The 14555-nt window shown below is 32.2% G+C and overlaps 1 protein-coding gene and 1 long non-coding RNA gene across 2 annotated transcripts in view; one reads left to right on the top strand and one right to left on the bottom strand.

Moving 5' to 3' along the window:
• LOC137249524 (uncharacterized) overlaps positions 1 to 14555 on the top strand; it is a 519870-nt gene that overhangs the window by 390344 nt on the left and 114971 nt on the right. The gene's annotated exons all lie outside the window — the stretch shown is intronic.
• Positions 5266 to 11852, bottom strand: LOC137249516 (circadian clock-controlled protein daywake-like). Its single transcript, XM_067781098.1, has 4 exons — positions 11671 to 11852; positions 8467 to 8701; positions 5595 to 5843; positions 5266 to 5518 (listed from the first exon to the last, which is right to left on the bottom strand). Exons 1-4 carry the CDS (start codon positions 11771 to 11773, stop codon positions 5317 to 5319), a joined length of 789 nt encoding a protein of 262 aa, XP_067637199.1. The 5' UTR covers positions 11774 to 11852; the 3' UTR covers positions 5266 to 5316.

The raw sequence follows: 14555 nt of genomic DNA, 5'->3' as shown, positions 1-14555 counted from the left end.
TTACTGCCAGATCTTTCTTTGATCTCATCTCAAGGTTTTGTTTCCAGCTTAACTTGGAGACGAGTAACATGCCAAGATATTTGGCTTCAGAGAAGAGATTCATCGTTGTACCCGTTAGCCTCTGTAAGCTAAGAAAGGGAATTTGTTTTTCTTGTGAAGAGGACCAGATTCGTTTTTGTTGGCTCCATCGAGAAATGGCTAAAAGTGTCATATCCATGAGGAAATTACATAATATCAGAAACGTCAAGTTGCCGGCGTATACGACTATTCTCGTTCCTTCTTCCATGAAGATTTCTAAAATTTTATTAATTACCAGTATCCAAAGTAGCCATAACATGCCGCCCTGAGGTGTGGCTCAGGCAGCCATTTGAATAATTGCGCCAGCTGTAAAAGTTGCGTTCACGATCATACTCCTGAGGACAGAATCGCTTCATGCAAAAATAGAGGCATGGTTTCCACGTCGTGTTAGTGCTCTGCAGATAGCCTCCGGTTGAAGGTTGCTGAATGCACCCTCAATGTCGAGAAAGAGTGCCTCTATCGACAAAGATGGAGCAACGCCCCTCAAACAAATTTGACAACATATGATGGAATATCGTTCCAATAAATTTACACTCGTAAGACACGTTTGCTGAACTATTTTATCGACTGTCCAAGGAAACGCAGAATACGCCACATTGGTCTCAATCATTTTTTTTTATCAGCTTCTAGCATTTGATTCCTACATTTTTTGAAAAAATCATAAAGAGGGAAGCTTTTACCCTTTCTCCTTCAATATATATGTTTAATTTTCCGCAAAATTTAAAATAGCAGTTTTTTCAAAGTTTTTAATAAATAAAAATCTTGCCATACTTGAAATATACACATATCTGCTCGTATAAGTGTTTCTTTGAAAAATGCACTCCCGATTTAGAAAAATATAAAAAAAAATATTTGTAACCTCTTTACATGTCTCACACAAGAAAAAGAATTATGTTAATCTTAATAAATTCCTGCATATGTATGACTGAACACATACGAATGTGTGTGTGTGTGTGTGTGTATGTGAACATATCCCCCACATGATTGATGATGGTCAGCTTTGAATGAATTGCAACTGAATAGTGACACGACTACGACAACGTATAAAGGAAGAGCGAGTATGCGAATAAATGCACGCAGCAATACCCTGCAAAAAATGCGATTAATCTAGAGTGAGTCCGACTAGAATGAGTGCGACTCTTGCCAGTTCCTTTGTATGCATTGAACTATTCCCGTTTGTTTGAGCATGTCCTGAGAAGAGACTAACTGTACCCATTTATACCCGAACGGAAACGATAGCACCAATCCCCTTTGTGCCCATATGGAAACGAATGGAGACTAATCTCTTTCCTCAACAAAATGTGTCAGTTTTCGCATGGTATTAAAATTTGCAAAAAATTGTTAGATACATCTATAAAAAAAAAGTATTAAGTCGCCAACTGATTCCAAGAGATAAGGCTCGAAGATAATGGAACATATGGTCCAAGTCATTTAGGTTCGATATAAGGCCACGCATTTTTCTTATATAATTCGAATCAATCACCTATAATATTTTTTATACTCAGCTGAGCAGAGCTCACAGAGTATATTAATTTCGTTCGCATAACGGTACCCCACAACGACATAAACTAACCGATATAGATATAGACTTCTGTATAACAAAATGACCTGGGCGAAAAAATAAATTCATTTAGCAATGTCCGTCCATCCGTCTGTCGGTAAACACGATAACTTTAGTAACTTTTGAGGTATCTTAAAGAAATTTGGTACGTAAATTCCTGGGAACTTATCTCAGATTGGTATTTAAAATTAACGAAATCGGACCACGACCACTTTTTCGGTATCGAAAATTTCGAAGAACCGAAAAAGAACGATAATTCATTACCAAAGACGGATAAAGCGATGAAACTTGGTAGACGGGTTGACCTTATGATACAGAATAGAAAAAAAGTAAAATTTTGGAGAATGGGTGTGGCACCGCCCACTTTTAAAAGAAGGTAATTTAAAAGTTTTGCAAGCTGTAATTTGGCAGATGAGTATGTAATGTTCGGTTACACCCGAACTTAGCCTTCCTTACTTGTTATTTAACTCACTTCGTTGCCGTTTTTTTATGTTTCTTAGAATGGGCTACATAGATTTCAACCTGACTAATTCTAACTGTACCCAAAAGGGACAAGAGGGGATCAAGTATGCCGCAATGTAGACAAAAGAGATTAATAGGAGACCGCTCTCTTTACGGATTAGTCGCACTGTTTTTTGCAGGGTACATATGCATGTGAATGTTTGTTTGTGTGCGCGGATATTGTGAGCGGACCTGAGAGGGAAGCAATGATGATATGCCAGCAGTAATAAATAATCGTCAAGAATCCTTACTCAACCTAACACGCCCACGCTGAAAACATTTTTACAACCCAACCAACACCCATAAGTTTGATCATCATAGAAATGCATACAAAATGCGGGACAATATTAAGTTTTTAGGGCGGCAGCGCTTTTAAATGAGTACGTACGTATGTATGTAGACTTATATATACTTTTGTACGCATGCATGCAGGAGAGCCTTGGTGGATTATTTGACTTAGCAGGGTATTTATATAAAACAGTCACATAGACAGCAAATATTTTTAATAATTGCTTGATAGTAAAAATGTTACGAAGTTTTCATCGTACCCTTATTGAAGAAGAAGGATGTCATTGCTGAAGTTCTAAACAAAAATGATTGCACAAAGGCGAATAATTTTATGACTGTCAAATTGAGAAAATGATGATAAATTTACGAAACAACGTGAAAGTTGAAAGCAAATTTTAAACTAGTTTTTTCGGTACTGAGGTTAGCAATAGCGGTGCACAAAGCTAATAAAATTCAAACATCATAGTATTCCATTAGACATCGAGTCACGGAAAAAAGTATTAGCACAGGCACTTTTTCCAGTTTCCACATAGTTTTGCAAATAATTTTCGCATTTTTTATAAATAAAATAATAAAAAAAAATTTAGTTAAACGGTTTTATTGCAAACAATACTTACATTAAGTAATAATAATACTAAAAGTTAGAAAATCAGGTAGGCCCTATGAATAGTACAGTCATAACACTCCTCATCAATGTAGGACGTTGATCAGACAAATAAATAAAAGCGTTAGATGCGTCAAGTTTCTATTGATAGTCATAAGTAAAACCAACTGAAACTTCATTAAGTTATGCTACGCCTCACATTTTTAGAAATTTCACGTGCACAACGCTTTTATTTAATTGTCTGATCAACGCCCTAGATTGATGAGGAGGTTGCTGATTAGTATTATCTATTTTCTGTATTTTAATATTGGGACGAATATTAGCAACAATGAGGGATACTATCATCTCTAAGCCAACAATAAGGAGTGACTTGTACGCACGTCAATAAATCAATCATTATGTATATACATATGTCCATATAAGCAGCGGAGAGTATCGCACAAATACATGCATATATCTGGGATACTCCCAAAGGTATGCAATCATTTGTGCAAGTATCACTCACATATACACGCGCATGGGCTATGAGAGAAGCTATAAAATCGTGCATCTGTAGTTATAGCTGAGAAATGTATAGCTGCTAACTAACTAGTAAATTCTAGAAATAGAAGCGCCTAGAAATATGTCAACGACGAAATCAAACAGTACAAAAGCAGCAACAGTTGAGGCATGACAATTCAGTTTGATTTAAGTACGCTATTTGTCGAGAAGTAATAGTGTTATTTGTGAAGTACTTGAATAAAGGCCATTTTGCATTATGGAATAGTGGAGTTATTTATTCAACAGTTTAGTGATTAAAACGTTAGTAGACGGTTGCAAATAAGAGGAATTTCAGTAAATTCGTTACAGTATTATTATTACTTTATGTAAGTATTGGTTTCAATAAAATCCTTTAACTTAATTTTTTTTTTACTTTTTTTTTCTAGTTTTAGTCTTTATTTAATTGTCTATTATTTCTCATTCTACTTAGTTCATTTAGAGGCTCACTGTTACAAGGACTCCTTCCTGACAATTTGTTACAATCTAATTCCTCAATACATAATCCTTCCAAAGACTTTACTCGACTCTGCGCACGTATTCTTGTCTCTCCTCGAACTCCAAAGTATTTTGATTTCACTTCTACCGGCCTGTATGTAATATTTGTTCCAAATATGAGCAAAATCGGAGGACAAATACGAGTATTTTTAATATTCCGATCCGCACCTAGCGGGATTTTTTTCATAAAACGATTTATATTTCTGTATGTAACATGTGTTCCAAATATGAGGCAAATCGGACACACAAATACGAATTTTTTTTAATAATTCGTACCATGCGCCTCCTATTTTTTTATCTTATTATTCCATTGTCATCGGGTTCTGAACTATATACCATGCTTGTGGCTTATCGGGAAGTTACTTAAATTTTAATTACAAAACTCGTTCCCAATGGCCGGCCGGCCGGCCTGTCAAGTCAAGCTAAATAAAACCGTTTAAAGAACTAGTATACCCGGCAGACTTAGTCCTGCCCGAAACTTGGTTACCGTTTATTTAAAAAGCAAGCCCTATTTCTTTCTTTTACCCTCTATCCCATTCTGTTCAAATTTATCTTATATTTTTGTTCTTATTCTTTGCAAAACCTTATTCCATTTAAGTCTTGCGTTAAAACCAAGTGCAGACAAATTGGATTGGACATTTTTGTGCCATTGAAGGTGGCTTTAAATTCGTTGGTGTATTGATGAGTTCTTTTTCTTGTCACGGGCTCTTCCTAATTTGTGGTATATGTAGCGAAAATCTGTTCCGTCTTGCATTCAAAAGCTCTGATGCAGCTTTAAGAACGTCCAATCATACTTGAATATCTTTTCTGCGTGCTTCTTAGCTCTCTTCGTCCCAGAGTGTAGAGAGTGTCCTATCCATAATGTAGCCACTCTCTAGACATGGGCTACCAGGTCACCATTTTCTTTTGAAATTCTGCCCAATTTTAAAGCCTTCGCCTAACTTTTTAGTAAAATTGTTCGCTATTCTATTGGCTAGTAGCCTAAGGTCTTAAAAAAAAAACGTTTTGCTTCCATTTTTAACTTAACACAAAATTCACACACTATTCCGAAAATAACGCCTTTTTGTAAATTTCAGCTGACAAGTTAAGTAGACTTTATTGTCAACTTCCCTAAAAGTAAATTCCCTCACATGTAAGACTTAACCGCAGGGGGGTATTTGTCTTAGTATCAAACCTAGAAAATACTGGCTAATAGTTAAAAAAAAAAACAGTTTTTTCCGTGCATAGTTTATATTAAAATCTCTTCAATTTATTCGGTCAAAAAATAATCCTCATAAGGTATGTCAATAAAGAAATTCGTCAATAACTCTTCGAGGCTATGCGCCAAGGCTGCGTTTATTCTCGGCGTAAGTTCATCACTGAGCACGCGCCAATTTTCATTCATTACTTCTAGAATGCTCTCTGAAAGAGTTTTGTCGCCATTGAAAAGATTTGTCATTTCAGTTGTAACTCTGGAAAGAAAGAGAGAGTTAGAGAGAAAGAGAGAGGCAAACAGACAGATTTCAATTTCAATTGCCATTAACTCACCTATCCACAGAGCTTTCAATTTTAATATTATCCACTGACATATAATGCTTGCCATTACGCTCCTGCGCTTTAATTGTGGTTGTAAAACGTGATTTCACATTATCCAATACCATTGTCATTTCACCCTCGCCTATTACTGGTAGCACAAGTATATTACCGTTAATTTTGTAATGCGCCTTAATTGTCATGTGTGGATTAATATTGCGGGTTACAATTTTCATTGGTTTGCTGAGATCTTTTGTGAAGCCTCTATTGAAACAATATTGAAACAATAAAAAAAAAAACATTAATAATTTGAACAAAAAATTTAACTTTCTCAATTATTTATATTAAGTATAGGAGTGCGAGAAAAACTTAAACAAAAAGTGATGCACAGAAAATGCAGTCAAAGCAAAACCATATTTTTTTTTTAAATTTTTTATAAAAAAATATATGGCAATAATGAAAAAAATGCATATCATGAAAAATTTGTTTAAATAAAACAATAAGAAATGAAACATCAAATTAAACGCAGTGAAGACTAAAAAGATGTAGTTTAATTATAAAAAAATTTAAATAACAATAAAACAAGCAATTTTCTATTGCCTTTTTTAAATATTTTGTTCAAAGAATTCGTCGGCGGTGTATATATCAATATTAATTTAAAACTGATTTAAAAAATGTAAATAATAAGAACAGCAAAGAATTAGAAAAAAAAAAAATGAGAACAATCATAGCTAAAAAGTATTAAACCCAATTTACAATATACAAATTTTATTTTTATATACATTTTTTTTTTTAATTTTTATAAAATAATAAATGGTACATGGTGAAAAAATGCGATCATGAAAAATAAGTTTAAATTAAACAAAAAAAAACAAACCAAATCAAATTTTACATTAAAAGAAATTAAGACGAAAAAACTTAGGTGAAATATAAAACAGAATTTAAATATCAGTAAAACAACAAATTTTTAATAAATTTTTTTTAATATTTTATTCAAAGAACTCGGCGGTGTTTTTTATATCAATATTAATTTAAAACTGATTTAAAAAAATGTAAAAAATAAGAACAGCAAAGAACTTAACAAAAAAATAAGACAAAGCAAAGTTAAAAAGCATGAAAATTTTTTTAATTTTTTATAAAAAAATATATGGCACATAGTGAAAAACTGCATATCATGAAATATAAGTTTAAATAAGACAAAAAAAAAACCAAATAAAATTTTACATTAAAAGGAATTAAGACGAAAAAATTTAGATGAAATATAAAACAGAATTTACATAACAATAAAATAATAAATAAATTATTTTTTTTTAAATATTTTATACACAAAATTCGGCGGAGTTTTATATATCAATATTAATTTAGAAAAAGTAAAAAGTTAAAAATCATGAAAACCCAATTTACAATATAAAAATTTTTTTTTTTTTAATAAAATTATATTTTTTCAGTGTATTTAAGTTAAAAATTAAATTTTTTCAAAATTAAAAAAAATAAGGATATGAATTTTAAAAGAAGATTAAAAAAAAGACCTTAACAGAGTTTTTAAACAAATAAATATAAGCAAAAACAAGTAAGGACTTGACTGCCTTCGGCTGTGCCGAGGACTTCATACCTATCATGAATGGGGCTGAACAATAATCTTATTCCGTTCGTAATCTTCAAATAATGCGCTGTATAAGATAAGAAATATATAGAGAACAGATGTACATACCTAAACGATTTTAAGATAAATATAAAAAAAATGGTAAAAACCCCCTTATCTGAACGATCGGTTGTATGGGATATATATGTTATATATAGCTCCGATCGAAATGATTTTTACAGGAAATCTTCTATGAAATATTAGAATATATATCACTAAGTTTAACGTTTTTATATTAGAAATTAAGGGAGAAATTGCCAACGATTCTTCTATCTGAACGATCGGTTGTATGGGATATATACTATATATAGCTCCGAACAAATTAATTTTTTCAAAAAATCTTCTATGATATATTCAAATATATATCACCGAGTTTCACGTTTATACTTTCCAAATTGCGGCAGGAATGACCAAAATCGTCTCTATCTGAACGATCGGTTGTGTGGGGGATGTATGTTATAGTGGTCCGATCCTACCGGATCCGACAAATGTCTAATATAATACAAAAATACATCCTTGTGCCAATTTCATTGAGATGTCTCAAAATTTGAGGGACTAGTTTGCGTTCAAACAGACAGATGGACGGACAGACGGACATGGCTATATCAACTCAGTTCGTCGCCCTGATCAATCGGTATACTTAATGGTGAGTCTATCTTATATATTTCTCAACGTTACAAACATCGGACCAAAGTTAATATACTATTTCATGTTCATGAAAGGTATAAAAACAAACAAACAAATTTCAGAAAATTACAAAATTCGCACACGGCGATGGTTACTGGGGCATGTTTCTGAATTCACTTCTTATTCAGCTAGCTTTTCGAAAGTTGAGTTTTGAACTCCAAATCTCTACCAAACATACTTGTGTAACGGCGCATGCCTCTTGTCTCTAAGTATTGCCTACATTGCTATTCCTTTTATACAAAATTAGGTACACATAAACTATACGATTTTAATCCACATTGTAGTTTATGCAAATAAATTTTAATAAGAAGAATTTGTTAAAAAAAATTGTAAAAGAAATATAAACAAGTTGATATCAAAAGGGAACAAAGTTTAAATTAAAGACAGAAAAAGCATAAGAAAAGAAATTATAAAATTATGATATAAATAATATTTTTAAGGTTATGGAAATAGATCAAAAGGTGATAAATGATATAAATACATTAATAATTTAATTAATCTCAAACAACTTGCATAAATTTCTCATAAATATTCCAATTTTTTGTTTCAGAAACTTACTTGATTCCGCTTACGCTTGCCTTCGTATAGTTGTAAAATTCCACATTAGACATGACCAAATCAACATTAAGGGCTTTGCTCTTATCGCCCAGCGTTTCAATTTTTGCCACTTTCCACGGTTCCAGACTGGGTATATTTTTTTCAGGTATTCCTGTGGCGGCTTTCTTCAACAATTTGGTAGCCTGCTCAATCATACATTTTTCATCGCCAAAGTGACATTTTGTTACGGGATTGGCTGTGTTGTCGCAAAGACAAATTAACGATATTGTCAAAAGTTTCAAAAAGAAAAAGTATTAAGAAATCAACAACAAAAGCCAAATCATTTAAACGACGAAGCTTTATGTATGCTTGATTGCTTTTCTTAGTTATCTTATAGTTATCCAGGGGAGCGGCGTGCGACATTTTTCTGAATGCTTCTGTTCTCGGGTTTCCTTGTTGTAGATAAATATAAGTGTTGATATATGTGATTGCTTTATTAAAAAATAAAGTTACACGTAAATGATCGACCGTGAGGACTTCACATAAACTGAGTGAGTCCACAGCCCTACTAGAAGTTTGTTCAACAACCAAACTGAAAAACAATATCAAAACCTAGGACTTATGTTATACAAATTTCGACCTCTTGTAAAATACAACAAGTTTTCTAGGGCCAGTGTCGCTGGATGCCTTTAGATCTGATAGCTGTATCACTCCAAATAGCTAGATTCTTAGCCTGGCGATCTCAGTTCACTCGCTCCAAACGTGCTGGAGGGTTTGTTCCTGAATACCACACGTCCTATATCTGCTATAACTAAGTAGGCCTAATTTGAAATTGTGTGACCACAGAAGGCAGTGTAGTCAGAATACCCGTCATGTGCCTACTGTAATATCATTTTAATTATAAGGGTAAATATGCAAGTCTAAGGCTGTAAAATCTCCACATAATTTTCGGCATTATCCAGCCCCGAGATTGGGTTGTTTTTGTTGTTGTTGTAGCGATAAAGTTGCTCCCCGAAGGCTTTGGGGAGTGTTATTGAAGTGATGGTCCTTTGCCGGATACAGATCCGGTACGCTCCGGTAACACAGCACCATTAAGGCGCTAGCGCGACCATCTCGGTAACGATTAATGCGGCCATATTAAACCTTCAGGCCATCCCTCCCAACCCCCCCCCCCCCAAGTTCCATGAGGAGCTTGGGGTCGCCAGAGGCTCGTCTGTTAGTGAAACAGGATTCGCCGCTGATAGGTGAGGTTGACAATTGGGTTTGGAGAAGCTATATAATGCGCTGGAAACCTGAAGGATTGCGCTACACAGCCCCTTGAATCTAGTATTTTAGTCACCTCTAAGCATACCTACCGCGGGTATATTCTGACCCCCTAACCCGCTGGGGGACCCGAGATTGGGTCCTCGCTTTTCCTGCTTGCAACTCTCTTCTTCACTTAACCTCGACCAATCTTATTGGGTCGTCTACGGTGCAAGCTTCGGTGATGCTCCCTTTCCAGTTTGCTCATCAGCTTTTTCATTTGCATCTATTCCCATATATTCTTGAACACCAGAAATATGTATGTTTCGCCCAATCTCGATTTTCTTCACCTGTCGTGCCATGCGAGATTATTGCCTTAATAGCTGCTTGGTTAACAATATAAAAGTTTTCGTGGCTGCCGCTTAAGCTATTTTCTTCCAATGTTTCTACTACTTTGTTGACAGCTACTACTTCGCTATCGTGATCTGTTAGCTTGTAGCATCTGTATATTTTCGGATCAGCACAGTATAAGCAGACCCTACACCTTCTATTGGCTTGGAACCCTTGGTGTACACGTGTATCCCCTCGCCTGCCCTTCTGGAATATCTGAAGCAATCATCCGGCAGGCAATCTACATGTTTCCGCAGATTTTGCGTTCGCGCAATCATCCAAAACTATTGTATTGAAGTACTACTCATCAGTAAAGCGATAACTCCTCGATAATTCTATAATAAAAGGGTAATTCTTTGAAAACAGTTTTTATTGATAACAAGCCGATAACAGGTCGACGTTAAACCAATAACAATCCATTCTCTTTTCTCATTCATAAATACATTTTTCCAAACCCTACTAAATGATTCCAAAGTAAATGATTCCGAAATTTTTCTAAAATAGTCGCCTACCAATATATCACGCAGTAGTCGTCCAAACAGTCTCAAAATTTTCTCTAACACCATCCCTAATGATCTCGAAATAGTCCTAGAATCATCCAGACATCACTGCAAAAAAGTACCGCCATTATTCCAAAATTATTCGCGAACAATACAGCAATGATTTTGAAATGGTCCTGGAAATAATCCGTGAATAACCCGCAAATGTAGATTTACTATTACCGAAACCAAATAAGATTGCAAAGTAACAGTTTTGAAAAAAATGAAGCCTACAAATCACACTAAAAAGTCTCAGTGACAATAAGAAATCTTTTGAAAATAAAAATGTATCACTGTGAAAGGCCGAAAAAATTCAAAAATAAACATATCCCACTGAGAAACCCCTTTTAGCTTCTTAAATATCGGTTGATGTTGTTTTGTTATTTTAGCGAAGGGTTTGAGTGTTATCGATGTTGATGGTCCTCTGCCGGATATAGATCTCGTACGTTCTGGAAATTGGTGCTTCCATTAAGGTACCAGGCTTCAATGTGCCGGCGTAATCCAGGAAAAATCAGTTATGGCTCGTCTTTCCCTCTTGAAGTCATTGAAATAGTTAAATGGTAGCTATTTTATAACCTAGGTAGATATACAGTGAGTAATCCTAACGTTTTTGAAGGACACTCGCTTTCTCGATGTACCCATCATTAGGTAAGGCTAGGTCAAGGGGCATATGTGGGAATTTCGAACACTTACTCTCGGAGATGTTTACAGATTTCTGCGCTGATGGCTGGATATCTGATTTTTCTGTTTAACCGTTTATTGCAATATCTGCTATCATTTACACATACTCACATTATATCTAATGTTTTGTGAATAAGCTCGGAAGCTCAATCGATTTCTTTACGAATGTGCATGCCACAACAAAATAGCTTGGGTTCAGAAGAAACATTTTATTAACACTTTGACGCACCATCTTAATCCAAGCGTCCTTTTTTGGTATAATACGAGTTCTAAGCAAATCAATCAATGTTTGTGCCAATTGAATGATAACTTAAGGAAAAGTTTCACAAAACTAGTTTAAAAAACATCCCGATAAACAGAAATCGTTACTTACGAAAATCTGCGGCAAACGCACACCATTGCAATGAAAAAAGAACAATAAACGCTATAAAAAGCGAGCATTGAAATGAATGGCGAACAAAGAAATTTGAGCTCATTTCTTCACTTTCGATTTAATACAAACTAAATCACTAAAACACCGCTTAACTGTACTTGTTAGCACACGAGCGCTACAAAATCAACTAACAAAGTATTTATGGCAAAACCTGCATTTATAAATTAGTTAAGTGAACTTTGAATTCTCATAAGTAAATACTTTGCAAGTGCATAAAATAATAATAAATATATTTTAATAAAAAACTTATACAAACGAAACGCTGAAATTGCATTCCAATCAAATTAGAGGCAAAAACAATATTGAACTTAGCAAATAAGTTTGGAGTGTATAACATAATCCCGAATTACAAAATCCCGAAATACAAAACCACGAAACACATAGTCCCGACACAACTAGATCGCGCACAATTCATAATCCCAAAACGAGTAGATCGCGACAATTCATAATCCCGACACGACCAAATCCGACATTATATCCACGCGGTATTGTGTTGTCCGGATTTCTGAAAATTGTCGGGACTATGAGGTGCACTCACAAATTCGATTTGTGATAATTTTTTCTCTCAGAAATTGATTGTTTTTATTCAATTTGTTTCTATTGCAATAGTAATAAATATGGAGTTAATAAATTGTTGTATGAAAACATTGATCTTCTGTTGTACCAAGCTTTATAAAAAACAAGTAAGGAAGGCTAAGTTCGTGTGTAACCGAACATTACATACTCAGCTCAAAGCTTAGTTGCGTTGGTTTCGTAGGGTTTTGTATGTGGTCTATAAGTGGTTTTTAATTCCATATCACATACGTTTGGGATATATCGACCAAATTATAGACCAAGGGTGACGTTTTTTCGAACGATTTTCCTTCATCCTTTGTCAAATAAGGGAAAATCACCATGTAGAAAAATTAACCTAGGGTAACCCTGGGATGTGTTTTTATGGCAATGGTATCAAATGAAAGGTATTAAATATTATTTTAAAAGGGAGTGGCCCTTAGTTCTACAGGTGGATGCCTTTTCGAGATATCGCCATAAAGGTGGACCAGGGGTGACCCTATAATGTGTTTGTACGATATGGGTATGAAATTAAATCACTGCTTTCAATCAAAGCTCGTTTCCGGCCACAGGCATCTTAACTTGAGATTTTGTTATATTTTTACAATTTTAATATGACAGCTTGCTCAGTAACTTCAATTGTATTTTATTTTCGTTTTAATTAGCTTTACAAATACGATTATTTAATTTGTACCTTCATCCGCAAGTGAGTAATATATGACTTGTAAGTACTTTTCTGGTTGACTCATCAATGTTGCTTGCGCAAAACCAGTTTTTCTACATGAAATTTTTCACCTACTAACCTCGTAGCAATGAAAGTAAAGTGAAGCTGGTAATGGAATGCAATAAGTAGTGGAGTAATACACAGTGACTAAAAGGCGGTCGACTTTAGTTAGAATGATAACAACTATTTTTTAATTAAATTTAAATTTTATAGTAATTTTTATTTTTATTTCTAATTAAAATTTAAATTTAATGTTAATTCTGATTTGAATTATAATTTTAATTTTGATTTTAATACTAAATTTAACTTTAATTTTATTTTTAATTTGAATTATAATACCAATTTTGTTGCTAATTTAAATAAAAATAATTTTTTTTTTTAATTTTAATATAAATTTTAATTTAATTTTTCATTTTGATTTTATTTATAAGTTGAATTATAATTTAAATTTTATTGTCAATTTAAATAAACTATTTTTTTTTAGTTTTAATATAAATATTAATTTAATTTTTAATTTTGATTTTATTTATAAGTTGAATTATAATTTAAATTTTATTGGAATTTTTAATTTAAACAATTATTTTTAAATTTAAATTTTGATTCTAATTTAATTTAACTTAGTTAAAATTTAATTTAAATTTGATTTTACTATTAATTTCAATTTTATTTTTAATTTGAAATTTAATTTAAATTTGAATTTTATATTTATTCTTAATTTTAATTTAATCTACAATTTTAGTTTTAACTTTTACTTTAATTTCAATTTAAATTTTAATTTTATTTTAGATTTTAGTCTTAATTTTAATTATAATTTCAATTTTAGTTTCGTTTTAATTTAAGTTTTTATTTTATTTGTATTTTAGTTTAAGTTTTTTTAATTTTAATTTAACTTTTTATTTACTTTCATTTTAATTTAAGTTTTTGTTTTAATTTTAATTTTATTTTTTAGTTTAAATTTTAATTACATTTTTAATTTAAATTTGAATCTTGATTTTAATTTTATTATTATTATTTTATTTTTATTGTTATTTCTATTTTAAATATAATTTTATTTCCAATTTTGTTTGAGCTTAAATTTTAATTTTGATATTACTTTTAATTTTTATTTCAATTTTAATTTTAATATTTATATTAATTTTAATGTTTAAATTAATTATTTTGAGTTTTATTTTTATATAAATTTAAGCTTAGATTTTTAGGTAAAAATTTTTTATATATAATTTTTTTTTTAGTATTTAATATTTAATTTTGTTAATTATTTTATGTTTGTGATATCTGATTGTTGACTTTCGATTTTTAGATTTTTATATTTTGTTTTTAGCTCCTAGTTTTTGGTTATTAATTTAAATCTTTAAGCTTGCAGTTTTTAATTTTTTTTTAATACTTTCTATTTTTAGGTTTTTTTTTTGTTTCAAGTTTTTAGTTTTTCGCTTTTATAGTTTAATTCTGCTTTTTTTTCAAATTTAAAATTTCCATTTTAAATTTTTAATTTTTGTTTTTTATTTTTTAAACTGGCCTTTTAGGCCTTGGCTCGGCCTAAAATCTCTTC

The sequence above is a fragment of the Eurosta solidaginis genome, chromosome 4, assembly GCF_040869045.1.
Source record: "Eurosta solidaginis isolate ZX-2024a chromosome 4, ASM4086904v1, whole genome shotgun sequence".
Lineage (NCBI taxonomy): Eukaryota > Metazoa > Arthropoda > Insecta > Diptera > Tephritidae > Eurosta > Eurosta solidaginis.
This window is presented reverse-complemented; position numbering and strand designations above follow the sequence as displayed.

Excerpts from the sequence above, each read along its gene's own strand:
- LOC137249516 (XM_067781098.1), bottom strand. The coding sequence starts at position 11,773 with ATGAGCTCAAATTTCTTTGTTCGCCATTCATTTCAATGCTCGCTTTTT. Across the intron at positions 8,702-11,670 it reads TGCGTTTGCCGCAGATTTTC|CCAATCCCGTAACAAAATGT; the intron begins GTAAGTAACGAT and ends GCGACAACACAG. Across the intron at positions 5,844-8,466 it reads GCAAGCGTAAGCGGAATCAA|AGGCTTCACAAAAGATCTCA; the intron begins GTAAGTTTCTGA and ends TTGTTTCAATAG.